Below are 17,187 nucleotides of genomic sequence, written 5' to 3' on the forward strand. Positions count from 1 at the left end.
GCAGACAGTAGGTGGTATCGGTAGCACAGGCGGGGGAGCATACAGCAGGAGGTATCGGTAGCACAGGCGGGGGAGCAGACAGTAGGAGGTGTCAGTAGCACAGGCGTGGGGGCAGACATTAGGAGGTGTCCGTAGCACAGGCGGGGGAGCAGACAGTAGGAGGTGTCAGTAGCACAGGCGGGGAGCAGACAGTAGGAGGTATCGGTAGCACAGGCGGGGAGCAGACAGTACGAGGTGTCAGTAACACAGACGGGGAGCAGACAGTAGGAGGTGTCAGTAGCACAGGCGGGGAGCAGACAGTAGGAGGTGTCAGTAGCACAGGCGGGGGAGCAGACAGTAGGAGGTATCGGTAGCACAGGCGGGGGAGCAGACAGTAGGAGGTGTCAGTAACACAGGCGGGGGAGCAGACAGTAGGAGGTGTCAGTAACACAGGCGGGGGAGCAGACAGTAGGAGGTATCGGTAGCACAGGCGGGGGAGCAGACAGTAGGAGGTATCGGTAGCACAGGCGGGGGAGCAGACAGTATATATATATGGGATTATATATGTCTGCCTGGTGTGTGCGCTCAGGTGACCTGCAGGAGGAAGGAAGAGAAGGTGCGCTTATACGAGACAAGAATATCGCTTGTTGTTACACTTTATCTCTCTCCCCTGTAACGTGTAGGAGCGGGGCCATCTCCAGATCAGCGGATGGTGTAATAGATGTAGCCACCCTGGGGTGGGCAATAAGTGTCCTTCCAACTGCTGTGGGATTGCACGACCCAGCATGCCCTGCTATCAAGGTATGCTAAAACTGTAGCAGGGCATGCTGGGATGTGTGGTTCACCGGCATCTAGAGGACCACTTATTGGCCACCCATGATGGCTTCCATGGAGTCAGTCAGTGCCGGCTGTGAGACGTGGTCACCAGTGACCCCGCAGCGCTATCCTGTGCCCAGCCACACCCACCGTGCCAGGAGTTCAAGCCTCTGCTGCTGGTGTCAGCATGTCGATATTTTGCTTGTGTCAATCTCTTGTCAATGTCTACCATGTGCATGTCGACGTATTGGTGTCAACCCATTGACTATGTAGATCAGGGATGGGACACATTTGGCCCTACAGTAAACTACGCAGGTGTGGTATAGGGGTCCGACAGTCGGGATCCCGACAGTCATTATCCCGATGTCGGGAACCCGACTGGCCTGATCCAGACAGCATGGTGAGCGCAACTAAGTCCCTTGCGAGATCGCCACGCTCGCCACGCTGTGGGCACGGTGGCTTCATACGCATGCCACCTATTCTATTCTCCCTCTATGGGGGTCGTGGACCCCACGAGGGAAAATAGCAGGTGGCCGTCGGGAACCCGGCTGTCGGTGTTTTGACAGTCGGGATCCCGACGTCGGGTGAATGGCTGTCGGGACCCCGTCCGGCACCCAACTACGCATCCCAGCATGCCCTGCTACAGTTTTAGCATGGACAAATAGCAAAACTGTAGCAGGGCATGCTGAGATGTGTAGTTCCCCAGCAGCCGGATAGAGACGTCAGGGACCCACTGTTCCCCTGCAGCCTGTGTTACCTGTCCCGGTATCACCCCTCGCTGCACCTGTCCCGTCCCCTGCCAGGGATTGATGGAATTCTCCCTCTGGCCCAGGCGGAGGAGGTGACGGATACGTGAGTGACATGTGGATGAGCGCAGTGCTCAGGCATCTGGGATATACACAGATCTGGTTTCCTAGCACCTTCTGATTCTGGCCTTGATGTTGCTATATGTCAGTGAGGGGCTTATCTGCAAGCAGCAACGTCTTCACGGGCGGGGGAATCAGGCAACGAAAACCACATTGATACAAGGAACTTTACATAAAATGTGTGTCCACATTTTGGTGTCGACGTAGACCTTTTGGTGTCGACGTAGTGTTTTGGGAGGGGGGGATTGGGCCCTTATTGTACAGGACTCAGGGGTACCCTCCTATGGCACAGTCCCCTCTACACACAATGTGCCCCCTTAGTGGCATGTGAAGGTGGATTAATGCCGACACAAGGATATACGTTTGGTTTTAGGTCGTCGTTTCCTGGAGGCCCCGGGTCGGTACAGCAGAGACGGGGTTAACAGCTCTGTAAATCCATCAGTGCGGATTAGCTGTAAGGTGACATCACCGGTTACCAGTGTAACGTGTCATTATAGCCTAATCCCCCCTTAGCATGTTACATAAATCACTCTGCAACATTACTATCATTACAGGTGTCAGACGCCGGTAATCCTCCGCACCAGCCGGGGCCGCAGGCCTACAGCAGGGTCATAGACATGCCTGGAATATGGCTGCTACTTTATCTCTCGCCAGTGCATAATACAGAGGCCCCTATATCTTGGAGCCAGGACAGTTGTTAATGTGGTGCCAGTTACTGGTACGGTGTCCTTCCTTCGCCCTCGGGGCATCACAGTGCTATTAACACTTAACCTGCCCGGCACCAGTCTCCTGGGTAACTGAGGAAATGTTTGACCAGCTGGATTTATGCCCGTGGGTGTCTGTGGGGGAGGGGATCCCAGCTCCTGACGGTCGCCATTCCTCCATGGTTGTCAGAGAGACCAGATTTGGGCGGGCAGAAGAGGTAGCTCATGTTTGTAAGCATGTTACCTGTGGTACCTAGGATTACCACCTTGTCCCTTTAATTCCAGACACATATTAATTACACAGGTTCTGTGGATGGTTGACTTCAAGACTCCATTTCACCTGGTTTTAATCAGCCACAGAACCTGTGTAATTAATATGTGTCCAGAATTAAAAGGATGAGGTGGTCACCCTAGTGGTACCGCTAGGCAGGTGTATGTAAGCATGTTACCTGTGGTACCGCTAAGCAGGTGTATGTAAGCATGTTACCTGTGGTACCGCTAGGCAGGTGTATGTAAGCAAGTTACCTGTGGTACCGCTAGGCAGGTGTATGTAAGCATGTTACCTGTGGTACCGTTAGGCAGGTGTATGTAAGCATGTTACCTGTGGTACCGCTAGGCAGGTGTATGTAAGCATGTTACCTGTGGTACCGTTAGGCAGGTGTATGTAAGCATGTTACCTGTGGTACCGCTAGGCAGGTATATGTAAGCATGTTACCTGTGGTACCGTTAGGCAGGTGTATGTAAGCATGTTACCTGTGGTACCGTTAGGCAGGTGTATGTAACCATGTTACCTGTGGTACCGCTAGGCAGGTGTATGTAAGCATGTTACCCGTGGTACTGCCAGGCAGGTGTATGTAAGCATGTTACCTGTGGTACCGCTAGGCAGGTGTATGTAAGCATGTTACCTGTGGTACCGCTAGGCAGGTGTATGTAAGCATGTTACCTGTGGTACCGTTAGGCAGGTGTATGTAACCATGTTACCTGTGGTACTGCTAGGCAGGTGTATGTAAGCATGTTACCTGTGGTACTGCCAGGCAGGTGTATGTAAGCATGTTACCTGTGGTACCGCTAGGCAGGTGTATGTAAGCAAGTTACCTGTGGTACCGCTAGGCAGGTGTATGTAAGCATGTTACCTGTGGTACCGTTAGGCAGGTGTATGTAAGCATGTTACCTGTGGTACCGCTAGGCAGGTGTATGTTAGCATGTTACCTGTGGTACCGTTAGGCAGGTGTATGTAAGCATGTTACCTGTGGTACCGTTAGGCAGGTGTATGTAACCATGTTACCTGTGGTACCGCTAGGCAGGTGTATGTAAGCATGTTACCTGTGGTACTGCCAGGCAGGTGTATGTAAGCATGTTACCTGTGGTACCGCTAGGCAGGTGTATGTAAGCATGTTACCTGTGGTACCGTTAGGCAGGTGTATGTAACCATGTTACCTGTGGTACCGCTAGGCAGGTGTATGTAAGCATGTTACCTGTGGTACCGCTAGGCAGGTGTATGTAAGCATGTTACCTGTGGTACCGTTAGGCAGGTGTATGTAACCATGTTACCAGTGGTACTGCTAGGCAGGTGTATGTAAGCATGTTACCTGTGGTACTGCCAGGCAGGTGTATGTAAGCATGTTACCTGTGGTACCGCTAGGCAGGTGTATGTAAGCAAGTTACCTGTGGTACCGCTAGGCAGGTGTATGTAAGCATGTTACCTGTGGTACCGTTAGGCAGGTGTATGTAAGCATGTTACCTGTGGTACCGCTAGGCAGGTGTATGTAAGCATGTTACCTGTGGTACCGTTAGGCAGGTGTATGTAAGCATGTTACCTAGTGTACCGTTAGGCAGGTGTATGTAACCATGTTACCTGTGGTACCGCTAGGCAGGTGTATGTAAGCATGTTACCTGTGGTACTGCCAGGCAGGTGTATGTAAGCATGTTACCTGTGGTACCGCTAGGCAGGTGTATGTAAGCATGTTACCTGTGGTACCGTTAGGCAGGTGTATGTAACCATGTTACCTGTGGTACCGCTAGGCAGGTGTATGTAAGCATGTTACCTGTGGTACCGCTAGGCAGGTGTATGTAAGCATGTTACCTGTGGTACCGCCAGGCAGGTGTATGTAAGCATGTTGGCACGAACTGTGGATAGGATATCAGCAGTACAGGTAGATCTGACACCTGTCAATATAGATCTGACAGCTGCACAGGTAACTCTGACACATGTCTATATAGATCTGACACCTGTACAGTAAACTCTGACACCTGTCTATAAAGATCTGATACCTGGACACCTGTACAGGTAACTCTGACACCCATCTATATAGAACTGACAACTGTACAGGTACCTGACACCTGTGCATACAGATTTGACAACTGTACAGGTAGAGCTGACACCTGTCTATATAGATCTGACACCTGTACATGTAACGCTGACACCTGTCTATATAGATCTGACACCTGTATAGGTAACTCTGACACCTGTGCAGGTACCTGACACCTGTGCATACAGATCTGACAACTGTACAGGTAGAGCTGACACCTGTACATGTAACGCTGACACCTGTCTATATAGATCTGACACCTGTACATGTAACGCTGACACCTGTCTATATAGATCTGATAACTGTACAGGTAACTGACACCTGTGCATACAGATCTGACAACTGTACAGATAGAGCTGACACCTGTCTATATAGATCTGACACCTGTACATGTAACGCTGACACCTGTCTATATAGATCTGACACCTGTACTGGTAACTCTGACACCTGTGCATACAGATCTGACACCTGTACTGGTAACTCTGACACCTGTACAGGTAGAGCTGACACCTGTCTATATAGATCTGACACCTGTACTGGTAACTCTGACACCTGTGCATACAGATCAGACACCTGTACAGGTAACTCTGACACCTGTCTATATAGATCTGACACCTGTACTGGTAACTCTGACACCTGTGCATACAGATCAGACACCTGTACAGGTAACTCTGACACCTGTCTATATAGATCTGACACCTGTACAGGTAACTCTGACATCTGTACAGGTAACTCTGACACCTGTGCATACAGATCAGACACCTGTACAGGTAACTGTGACACCTGTCTATATAGATCTGACACCTGTACAGTTAAATCTGACACCTGTCTATATAGATCTGACACCTGTACAGGTAACGGACACCTGTGCATACAGATCAGACACCTGTACAGGTGGAGCTGACACCTGTCTATATAGATCTGACACCTGTACAGGTAACTCTGACACCTGTCTATATAGATCTGACACCTGTACAGGTAACTATGACACCTGTCTATATAGATCTGACACCTGTACAGATAACTCTGACATCTGTCTATATAGATCAGACACCTGTACAGGTAACTATGACACCTGTCTATATAGATCTGACACCTGTACAGGTAACTCTGACACCTGTCTATATAGATCTGACACCTGTCTATATAGATCTGACACCTATACAGGTAACTCTGACACCGGTGCATACAGATCAGACACCTGTACAGGTAACTATGACACCAGTCTATATAGATCTGACACCTGTACAGGTAACTCTGACACCTGTCTATATAGATCTGACACCTATACAGGTAACTCTGACACCGGTGCATACAGATCAGACACCTGTACAGGTAGATCATACAGGTAGGTATATGCCCATCACATGCAGAGCTGATAGTACCCCCCCCCCCCCCGTGCCTTCCTATGGTCTGTGACCGCTGTGGTGACTGTTCTGTCTCCGTGCAGGTGGAAAGCGTCAGCGCATCCAAAGACATCGCCTCAGTCCCTAAGTGCCACTTGTCCTCGCACACCAGCCGCCCAGATCCCCTGCACAACGGAGAGGTTAAGGCAGCTCAGCTAAAGCCCGAGACGCCCACCCCGGAGAGGGTGAGCCCCGAACGTGCCCCCAGGGACCGGAAGAAGTGTGAGTACGCAGGAGATGGCCCCACGGGTGGGGAGGCCGTGCTGGAGAACGGCCGCTGTGTGCCGAGTGACGGGCCAGATTCTGAGGACACCGATGAGGCTGACGCCATGATGATCTCCACTCCCAAGAAGAGAGGCCGGAGAAGCCTGTCGGACAGTGCAGAGAAAAGTAAGTGTTACCCCTGGGGGGGCATCTGATCCCCCCCCCCCCTCCCCCACACACACACACAGCATTTACCTGCAGCTCCACAGGATCTGGTGTGAATTTATTCTATATCGTCTTGTTACACTCTGTAGCCGGCCGGCACTGTACCCCCCCCCCCCCCCCCCATTGCTGCGGGGCATAGATCATTGCATTGACAAGCAGATGTTACCCGTAGATTAGGCAGCATTTCCTGTTGGCCTTCCTCAGGGCCCCGAGACGGCTTTCTAAGAACCAAGGCCTCATCCAGGCGTCCTGAGGAGGAAACCGCCAGCGCCCCCAATATAGACGGCTTCCTCATCACTGCACCTAGATGCTAGACCTCGGCGGTGGCACCATTCTCAGTAGCTGATAATATCTGCAGACATCCTGAGGAGGAAACCGCCAGCGCCCCCAATATAGACGGCTTCCTCATCACTGCACCTAGACGCTAGACCTCGGCGGTGGCACCGTTCTCAGTAGCTGATAATATCTGCAGACGTCCTGAGGAGGAAACCGCCAGCGCCCCCAATATAGACGGCTTCCTCATCACCGCCCTTAGACGCTAGACCTCGGCGGTGGCACCGTTCTCAGTAGCTGATAATATCTGCAGACGTTCTGTTATTGGAAAGGCACGACAAACAGAAAGTAGCAGCGTAGGGTACGGAATGCGGGAAGGAATAGGGGGCGGCAGCAGAGCGGGACAGCTGGGCGATACATAAAGCCAAGGTTGTCCCAACAGAATAAGATTAGCGCTGGGTGGGGCGCGCACCGGCACTGTAATTAGTGGAGCATCACATAGGTGGAGATTACGCGGTTAGGTCTGAATGCTCCTCCTACATCAGTGCCGTGAATTCCTTTGAGCACTCAATCCTAGTGACACTCGTGTCCTAGTAGCGGGCACACACGCACAAAAGCTGGACAGTCATTCGACACATTATTTTAAAGTTGTAATAGCCGCCGCTGCGGCGGTGCACACTGATGATCATTTGAGATCCGCCGCAGCCCGCCCCCACTGCTCCTCACAGGAACCGCTGCTGCCCCATGCCTGCTCCTCACCGGCACCGCTGCTGCCCGCCCCACTGCTCCTCACCGCCCTGCAGCTCCCCGGTTTTTTTTACATGTGATAAATCGCATGCGATTTATCACATGTAAAAAATTGCACATCAAGGGCCAAATTGTTTGTGAGCCTCCCGGGGAGCTGCCGGGAAGCTCGCAGGAGAATTGGGTCCGAATTGTCCTTAGGACAAGTCAGTCTAATGCATGGGGGCCTTTAGCCAGTGTGCTTGGTGCCAGCCTGCAATGTCCCATAGACGCTTTAGCCAGTGTGCTAGGTGCCAACCTGCATTGTCTCAGTGGCACATCCAAATTTACATCAGATAAATCACATGTGATTTATCTGACGCAAATTGGATGTAAAGAATGGCACATCTAGTGTCAAATTGTATGTAAGCCTCCTGGGAAGCAGCCGGGGAAATTCAAGGGAAATCAGATGCAATTTTACAGGTAAGATAAATCTCATAGTGTATGGGGGCCTTTAGCGTGAAGAAAACACTCAGATCCACATGGCTCATCTGTAAGTAACATCATTATCCTCCTGGTGACCTCTAAATTCTATTTGTCTCTTTAGATAAAGAAGAAGAAAAGGAAGACGAGGACTCGGGATCCCCAAAATCTGAGGTGAGGATCAACCCCCCCCATCATTCTGTTATAATACTATAGGCTACACTGCTGCTTATACTCACATCTTTGTCTTGTGGTCAGTCAGCGGCACCCCAAGTCTTCTGTTCCTCTCACTTATCCCCCGTAGTGCTAATGATACGGAGGGAGGTAGATCTGTGGCTGGTGTCTCCCCGGCTATCACCGGACGGTACAATGCTGAGAGATGGTGGTCCAATTATCTGCTTGTTTGGCACCAGCTTAGACCCAGCCACATGTGACCCTGTCCTTATGTCACCACGAGGGTAGTGTCCCAGAATTTGCACCACGTTTTTGTGAGATTATCTGACCGACCGTGGTCAGCACCCAAATGATTTTCCCTGTCCTGTTCCCGATCTGTGGCCTGAACATCCTCACATGTGGTTATATTTCAGTAGCGCCTATAAGGGCACTGGCCAATATATAAATGTGAGTGACCAGCGAGCCTGAGAGATTGGGACATTTCCAAATCAGGATTAAGGTTTAATAAATGATCCACGTGAGATATATAATCCATGCCAGATCCCAGTGATCGATAATCCATTCTAGATCCCAGTGATCGATAATCCATTCTAGATCCCAGTGATCTATAATCCATTCCAGATCCCAGTGATCTATAATCCATGCCAGATGCCAGTGATCTATAATCCATGCCAGATCCCAGTGATCTATAATCCATGCCAGATCCCAGTGATCTATAATCCATGCCAGATCCCAGTGATCTATAATCCATGCCAGATCCCAGTGATCTATAATCCATGCCAGATCCCAGTGATCTATAATCCATGCCAGATCCCAGTGATCTATAATCCATGCCAGATCCCAGTGATCTATAATTCATGCCAGATCCCAGTGATCTATAATCCATGCCAGATCCCAATGATCTATAATCCATGCCAGATCCCAGTGATCTATAATTCATGCCAGATCCCAGTGATCTATAATCCATGCCAGATCCCAATGATCTATAATCCATGCCAGATCCCAGTGATCTATAATCCATGCCAGATTCCAGTGATCTATAATTCATGCCAGATCCCAGTGATCTATAATCCTTGCCAGATCCCAATGATCTATAATCCATACCAGATCCCAGTGATCTATAATCCATTTCAGTTTCCAGTGATCTATAATCCATTCCAGATCCCAGTGATCTATAATCCATGCCAGATCCCAGTGATCTATAATCCATGCCAGATCCCAGTGATCTATAATCCATTCCAGATCCCAGTGATCTATAATCCATTCCAGATCCCAGTGATCTATAATCCATTCCAGATCCCAGTGATCTATAATCCATTCCAGATCCCAGTGATCTATAATCCATGCCAGATCCCAGTGATCTATAATCCATGCCAGATCCCGGGAATATATATTTCATGCCAGATCCCAGGGATATATAATCTATGCCAGATCCCAGTGATCTATAATCCATGCCAGATCCCAGTGATCTATAATCCATGCCAGATCCCGGGAATATATATTTCATGCCAGATCCCAGGGATATATAATCTATGCCAGATCCCAGGGATATATAATCTATGCCAGATCCCGGGGATATATAATCTGGTGTATCTGGTGGTATATAATCCAATCCAAATCCATGTGATACAGTATGTGATGTATGTTGTAACCTGGTGATATATAATCCATCCCGGATCAAATTTATATATAAATAACTGCATTATTTTTTTATTTTTTTTTAAGTTTCTTATGTAGTGCAGCATATATTTACATATTGTGTAAACTCTGTTTGACCCTGTATCGCCAGGTGTCTTTTCTTTGTAACTTTTTCTGTTGAAATGTGTCTTATTTGCAAAGCAGAGCATATAGGACGCACAAGCAGCTTCCTTTAATTAAAATGATATGCAGCATGCCTATATTCAGTGTGTGACTGCTGCTGTATCTGCATAAGAATTGAATCATTGCACTATTTTCTAGTAAAACACTGTAACATTCCAATTCTTATGCAGATACAGCAGCAGTTACACACGGAATATAGGCATGGTGCATATCATTTTTATCAGAAGAAGCTGTTTGTGCATAAATCCCACTGTTTTGCAACTAAGACACATTTTAAATTAAAAGATGCCTGGCACTATCAGTCGCACCAATGCATGGCGTGTTAAATGCAAATGGGGGGTTAGATGTAAGTGGGGTAGTGCTTAAGATGGGGGAGCTGGCATCAGATGAGGTAATGTGTCAGATGGTGAACTGGCATCAGACGGGGCGGGGAGTATGTCAGATGGGGGCTGGCATCAGACGGGGGAGTGTGTCTATGGCGGAGCTTGCAACAGATGGGCGTCCTGGCATCAAATGGGGAGTGTGTCATATGGGGGGTTTGTTATCAGACAGGGGTGTGTGTCAGATGGGGGGCTTACATCCGATGGGGGGGGGGGGGCTGAATCAGGCGAGAGGAGTATGGCAGGTGAGGGGCTTGCATCAGATTGGGGGAGTTTGTCAGATGGGGGGCTGGCATCTGACAGAGGTGTGTGTCAGATGAAGGGGCTGGCATCAGATGGGGGTTAGCATCACGCGGGGGGGGGGAGTGTATCCAGTGGGTGAATGGTATCAGGTCGGGGGTACCTGGGGGAGTGTGGACCCCCCAATAAAGGGGTCTCCCCCTCCAGGGTACGCTTGGCCTGGACTGTGGGCGCCGGGCTGATAGCAAATAAAGGGTTAAATAAGTGTAAAAAATAGATATTGGATTTTGTAGTAGAACTACAGGGGCCAGCAAGCCCCCCCCCACATACTGGGACTTGGAGAACCACAAGTTCCAGCATGTGGGGCATTAATAAACCCACTGGGACTTGTAGTCTCTTTTTAGAACTAATAGCCCAATAACTGACATACACACACGGATTTAAATAAAGTTATAATACACCCTTCACAGATCCAGACTCGCCTATCTTGGTCAGGTAGGTCCGGCCCACTTCTCCATGTAGAATCCAAACCGGTATCTGTGAAAAAAAATCCACCCGGTGCAGATCGCGTCCTCTTCTTTCCATGTAGGCAGCCTCGGTTCATATGGACTGAAGGAAGCCCATTTATACACATGGGCTTCCTTCCCCCCAAATGCTGGGTCCCCAAATGACTCCTGTTACTTTAGAACCCGGCAGTCAATAAGGAAGCGCTACAGCAGCCTCGCTCCCTTGATTGGCTGAGGTCTAACCTGTCAGTCAAGCAGAGCTCTGTTTCTATTTAGGACAGGGAGGGAATCCCAGCGCTAAATCACTGTGGGAGCTTTGTGGTTTCCAAAGCCACAAAGGTTAATTAGGTCAGACCATTCACTTGACTAGCCTCAATGCTCATGCTTTGGACGGGGACCTCATGTAGAAAGTGTCCCCCGCTGTCTGTTTGTGCCTGGTGCTGGTTTCCAAAATATGGGGAACCCCCTACTCCTTTTGTCCCCCATATTTTGGGAACCATGACCGGACCAAGAGCCTAGTGCTTGTTATAAGAATACAGGGGAACCTAGTGTTCATTCTAGCACCCGCCATCTTTGAAAACCCATGCAGTTCCTGTTCCCTGCCTGCGGTGTCGCTGTCTGCTGTAGTGCTTCTAGCACAGTGTGGTCTGTATATCAGCACTGATATGCAAACCAGACCTGTGCTAGAAACACCACAGCAGACAGTGACACCCCAGGCAGGGAAGAGGAACTGCATTGGTTTTCAAAGATGGCGGGTGCTAGAATGAACCCTATTTGAAACAATAAATTTTGCTTTCACTTTCTGATATGTAGTAATTTCGTCCGTCGAGTGGCCACTGGTGGGACCTAACCTCAAAGAGGGAGTCTGCACACAGGTCTCCTCCTCTCTAGAAGCGCTTCTGCATTAGACCCACCCCTAACTGAGTCTTCTGAAAATGTTGATATTTTGACAATAAACCAAGAATACTGACTGCTCACCATTAAAGAGTGTATTGCTTTTATACACCGGCAGATGGATGCTTTTATTAGGAGGGTTATTTTGATATATATAAACCTAGAGGAGGTTTTGATATATTTTAGATACATATCATATGAAAATACTGGTGTGGTGGTTGGTGTCTGACGGCCGTTTCACCTACAACCAGACATCTGTCTCGTCGGGCATCAGCAACCACACCAGTTCATATGATATGTATCTGACGTTAAGCCCTCTTATACCGCTTTGCGATCACAAAATGCAGGGTCGCACCGGGACTTTGAATCGGTTCAGTACTATAGCGACCCTGTATTTTGCTCTCCCTGGACCCTTCAGTGACCCGGCAATATTGCCGGTTGGCTGACGTCATGTGCGGCAGAGTAGCGGACCTTTATCAGGGGCGAGGGAGAAGGCAGCGCTTGAATCTGGCGCTGCTCCAAGCACTGCCTCTTTCATCAGTGTGAACAGGAACTGGGTCGTTTGACCCCATTAACCCGTTCACACTGCAAAGCAACCCGGCAATGAACCGGTAAGGACCCCGCATTTTTACCGGTTCGTAATGAGGGGTTGCTGAACCCGGTAAGCCCTTTCAGATTGCACCTATTACTGGGTTGAACCGGCAACCAACCGGCATGGACCTGGTAATTAGGTGTGATCTGAAAGGGGTATTAGGAAATTGAATGTAAGTGCCGGACATCCGCTTTGTCCCATGTGGAGGAGGTGACTGTGTTTATTCATCATATTGCTGAATTGGCAGATATTCATATGATACATGGGTCTATGTGTCTGGCATCACCACAAAATACCTATATTGTAGGATATATGGATTAATACAGTGGAGCAATGACACAGCTGGAGATGCAGGGGTGTGATTCTGGTTATCCGCACTGTATTCCCCTGCGCACACCCTTCTAAGGTTCCATCCTACCTGGGGAATCCTCAACTACATCCCAGCCCTTACTTCTCATTCCTGAGGTCATCATACAACATAGTGATATGTTCTGGGGACCATATATAGCAGAGCCTCATCGTGGTATACCATGCAGAGCTGTGTTCTGGGAACCATTGTATATTGCAGAGCCTCATCGTGGTATACCATGCAGAGCTGTGTTCTGGGGACCATATATTGCAGAGCCTCATCGTGGTATACCATGCAGAGCTGTGTTCTGGGAACCATTGTATATTGCAGAGCCTCATCGTGGTATACCATGCAGAGCTGTGTTGGGAACCAGTGTATATTGCAGAGCCTCATCGTGGTGTAGGTTGCAGAGCTGTGTTCTGGGAACCATTGTATATTGCAGAGCCTCATTGTGGTATACCATGCAGAGCTGTGTTCTGGGAACCATTGTATATTGCAGAGCCTCATTGTGGTATACCATGCAGAACTGTGTTCTGGGAACTATTGTATATTGCAGAGCCTCATCGTGGTATACCATGCAGAACTGTGTTCTGGGAACTATTGTATATTGCAGAGCCTCATCGTGGTGTACCATGCAGAGCTGTGTTCTGGGAACCATTGTATATTGCAAAGCCTCATTGTGGTATACCATGCAGAACTGTGTTCTGGGAACTATTGTATATTGCAGAGCCTCTTCGTGGTATACCATGCAGAGCTGTGTTCTGGGAACCATTGTATATTGCAGAGCCTCATCGTGGTGTACCATGCAGAGCTGTGTTCTGGGAACCATTGTATATTGCAGAGCCTCATCGTGGTGTACCATGCAGAGCTGTACTCTGGGAACCATTGTATATTGCAGAGCCTCATCGTGGTGTACCATGCAGAGCTGTGTTCTGGGAACCATTGTATATTGCAGAGCCTCATCGTGGTGTACCATGCAGAGCTGTGTTCTGGGAACCATTGTATATTGCAGAGCCTCATTGTGGTATACCATGCAGAGCTGTACTCTGGGAACCATTGTATATTGCAAAGCCTCATTGTGGTATACCATGCAGAGACGTATTCTAGGGACTATTATATATTGCAGAGCCTCATTGTGGTATAACATGCAGAACTGTGTTCTGGGAACCATTGTATATTGCAGAGCCTCATCGTGGTGTACCATGCAGAGCTGTGTTCTGGGAACCAGTGTATATTGCAGAGCCTCATCGTGGTATACCATGCAGAGACGTATTCTAGGGACTATTGTATATTGCAGAGCCTCATTGTGGTGTACCATGCAGAGACGTATTCTAGGGACTATTGTATATTGCAGAGCCTCATCGTGGTGTAGGTTGCAGAGCCGTACTCTGGGCACTATTGTATATAGCTCCCAGAGTCTATTCGTGGTATACCATGCAGAGATGTATTCTGGGGACCATTGTATATTTCAGAGCCTATTCGTGGTATACCATGCAGAGCCGTACTCTGGGGACTATTGTATATTGCAGAGCCTAATCGTGGTATACCATGCAGAGCCGTACTCTGGGGACCATTGTATATTGCAGAGCCTATTCGTGGTATACCATGCAGAGACGTACTCTAGGGACTATTGTATATTGCAGAGCCTAATCGTGGTATACCATGCAGAGCCGTACTCTGGGGACCATTGTATATTTCAGAGCCTATTCGTGGTATACCATGCAGAGCCGTACTCTGGGGACTATTGTATATTGCAGAGCCTAATCGTGGTATACCATGCAGAGCCGTACTCTGGGGACCATTGTATATTGCAGAGCCTATTCATGGTATACCATGCAGAGTCGTACTCTGGGGACCATTGTATATTTCAGAGCCTTTTAGTGGTATACCATGCAGAGCCGTATTCCTGTAACCATTGTATATTGCAGAGCCTCATTGCGGTATACCAGGCAGAGCCGTATACTGGAACCATTATATTTCTTAGCCCAATCGTGGTATATCAGGCATAGCTTTATTTTAGGGGCCACTGTATATTGAACCTAATCAGGGTATACCATGCAGAGCCGTATTCTGGGTACCACTTTGTATTGCAGAGCCCCACGGGTTTCTGTGCAGGAATGGACACTTTCTGTTACGTTAGCGGTGCTGCTTTAATAGAACAAATTGTCTTCTGCTTCACCCAGTCCTCTCACTGAGACTCTGTCGCATCGCACAGCCCCTCTCACTCAAACTCTGCCAAACCACACAGCGTCTCTCACTGAGACTCTGCCACACCACACAGCCTCTCTCACTGAGACTCTGCCACACCACACAGCCTCTCTCACTGAGACTCTGCCACACCACACAGCCTCTCTCACTGAGACTCTGCCACACCACACAGCCTCTCTCACTGAGACTCTGCCACACCACACAGCCTATCTCACTGAGACTCTGCCACCTCACACAGCCTCTCTCACTGAGACTCTGTCACGTTGCACAGCTCCTCTCATTGAGACTCTGCCACACCACATAGCCCCTCTCACTAAGGCTCTGCCACACCACACAGCCTCTCTCACTGAGACTCTGCCACACCACACAGCCTATCTCACTGAGACTCTGCCACCTCACACAGCCTCTCTCACTGAGACTGTCACGTTGCACAGCTCCTCTTCTCTAATTGAGACTCTGCCACACCACATAGCCCCTCTCACTAAGGCTCTGCCACACCACACAGCCACTCTCACTGAGACTCTGCCACACCACACAGCCTCTCTCACTGAGACTCTGTCACGTTGCACAGCTCCTCTTCTCTAATTGAGACTCTGCCACACCACACATCCCCTCTCACTAAGGCTCTGCCACACCACACAGCCCCTCTCACTGAGACTCTGCCACACCACACAGCCTCTCTCACTGAGACTCTGCCACATCGCACAGCTTCTCTCACTGAGACTCTTCCACACCACACAGTCTTTCTCACTGAGTCTCTGCCACGTCGCACAGCTCCTCTCACTGAGACTCTGCCACGTCGCACAGCCCTCTCACCAAGACTCTGCCACATCACACAGCCTCTCTCACTGAGACTCTGCCATGTCGCACAGCTCCACTCACCAAGACTCTGCCACACCACACAGCCTCTCTCACTGAGACTCCACCGCACAGCTCCTCTCACTGAGACTCTGCCACGTCGCACAGCCCTCTCACCAAGACTCTGCCATGTTGCACAGTTCCTCTCACTGAGACTCTGCCTCATCGCACAGCCCTCTCAATGAGACTCTGCCGCATCACACAGCCCCTCTCCCTGAGACTCTGTCACACCACACAGCCTCTCTCACTGAGACTCCACCGCACAGCTCCTCTCACTGAGACTCTGCCGCACCGCACAGCGGTGGACCATCCATGTGGAATATGATTAGCGATCGTAATCTGTGCCAAGTGCACCGGTAGTAGAGTGTTCCACCTTGCCTGGTGCGAGCCCACAAGGGTACACGTATGTAATAATTGTGCTCACGTATGATGAAACAGAGAACATGACACCCACATTCTTCACAAATCTCGTGGGGACCTTTTTGTGTCAAAAAATTTCATGTCGACCTTTTGAGCTTGCCGTCAATGCATGTCGACCATATTCTGTCGACCTAGTGATTGTATGTAATTCCTGTAGATCTTCTGGCATATGGTCATTAGGTCGACACACCAAAGGCCAACATTCATTGAGTGGACCACTATGGCTTATGTCAACACCTCAGATGTCGACCTAACCATTGTCGACCATCAGGGGTTGACCTAATGCATGTTGACCTTTGGTTGGTTGACCCAGTGACCCATACTTGACATTGTATATCGCACCCCCCTATTAGCGTGTCTCACTGTGGATGGGACAGCCGGGAAGGGTATTGCTGCGTTCCACAGGGGACATGACCGGAGCCTGGTGTTCCCGGATCTCTCACTGAGCTGGGCTGCGGTCTGGCTAGGGGGCAGGGTACTGCATGAGGAGGGTGATTGGGGTGCACGGATTGTCTTGTTGTGTTATTGTGTGGTGCACGTTACCTCCACCCTGTTGCTTACACAGTCTTAACTACCGTTGAGCAGGGTTACCGAAGCCGATTACGTGGAGGGTTGGGCTGGGAGTCCGGTCTGCGTCAGAGGCCCGTGCCGAGGCTGCCTTTCCAGGCTGGGGACCCATATTACGTCAGCAAGAGGAAGAGAGATGAGTGGCTGGCCAGATGGAAGAAAGAGGTAAGAACATGGCCTAGATTTCCCT

The 17,187-nt window shown here is 49.6% G+C and overlaps 1 protein-coding gene across 5 annotated transcripts in view; it reads left to right on the forward strand.

Annotated features, from left to right (window-relative positions):
* LOC146064915 (DNA (cytosine-5)-methyltransferase 3A-like) overlaps window positions 1-17,187 on the forward strand; it is a 196,320-nt gene that overhangs the window by 68,810 nt on the left and 110,323 nt on the right. For 4 of the 5 annotated variants that reach the window (XM_083178924.1, XM_083178926.1, XM_083178925.1 and 1 more), the window contains exons 4-6: window positions 6,125-6,470; window positions 8,113-8,162; window positions 17,016-17,162. In XM_083178924.1, coding sequence (XP_083035050.1) covers window positions 6,125-6,470; window positions 8,113-8,162; window positions 17,016-17,162 — 543 coding nt within the window. The remainder of the gene's footprint in view (window positions 1-6,124; window positions 6,471-8,112; window positions 8,163-17,015; window positions 17,163-17,187) is intronic. The other variant, XM_083178928.1, reaches the window with a different exon arrangement.

This window comes from Crinia signifera, chromosome 3, assembly GCF_055691185.1.
Source record: "Crinia signifera chromosome 3, ASM5569118v1, whole genome shotgun sequence".
Lineage (NCBI taxonomy): Eukaryota > Metazoa > Chordata > Amphibia > Anura > Myobatrachidae > Crinia > Crinia signifera.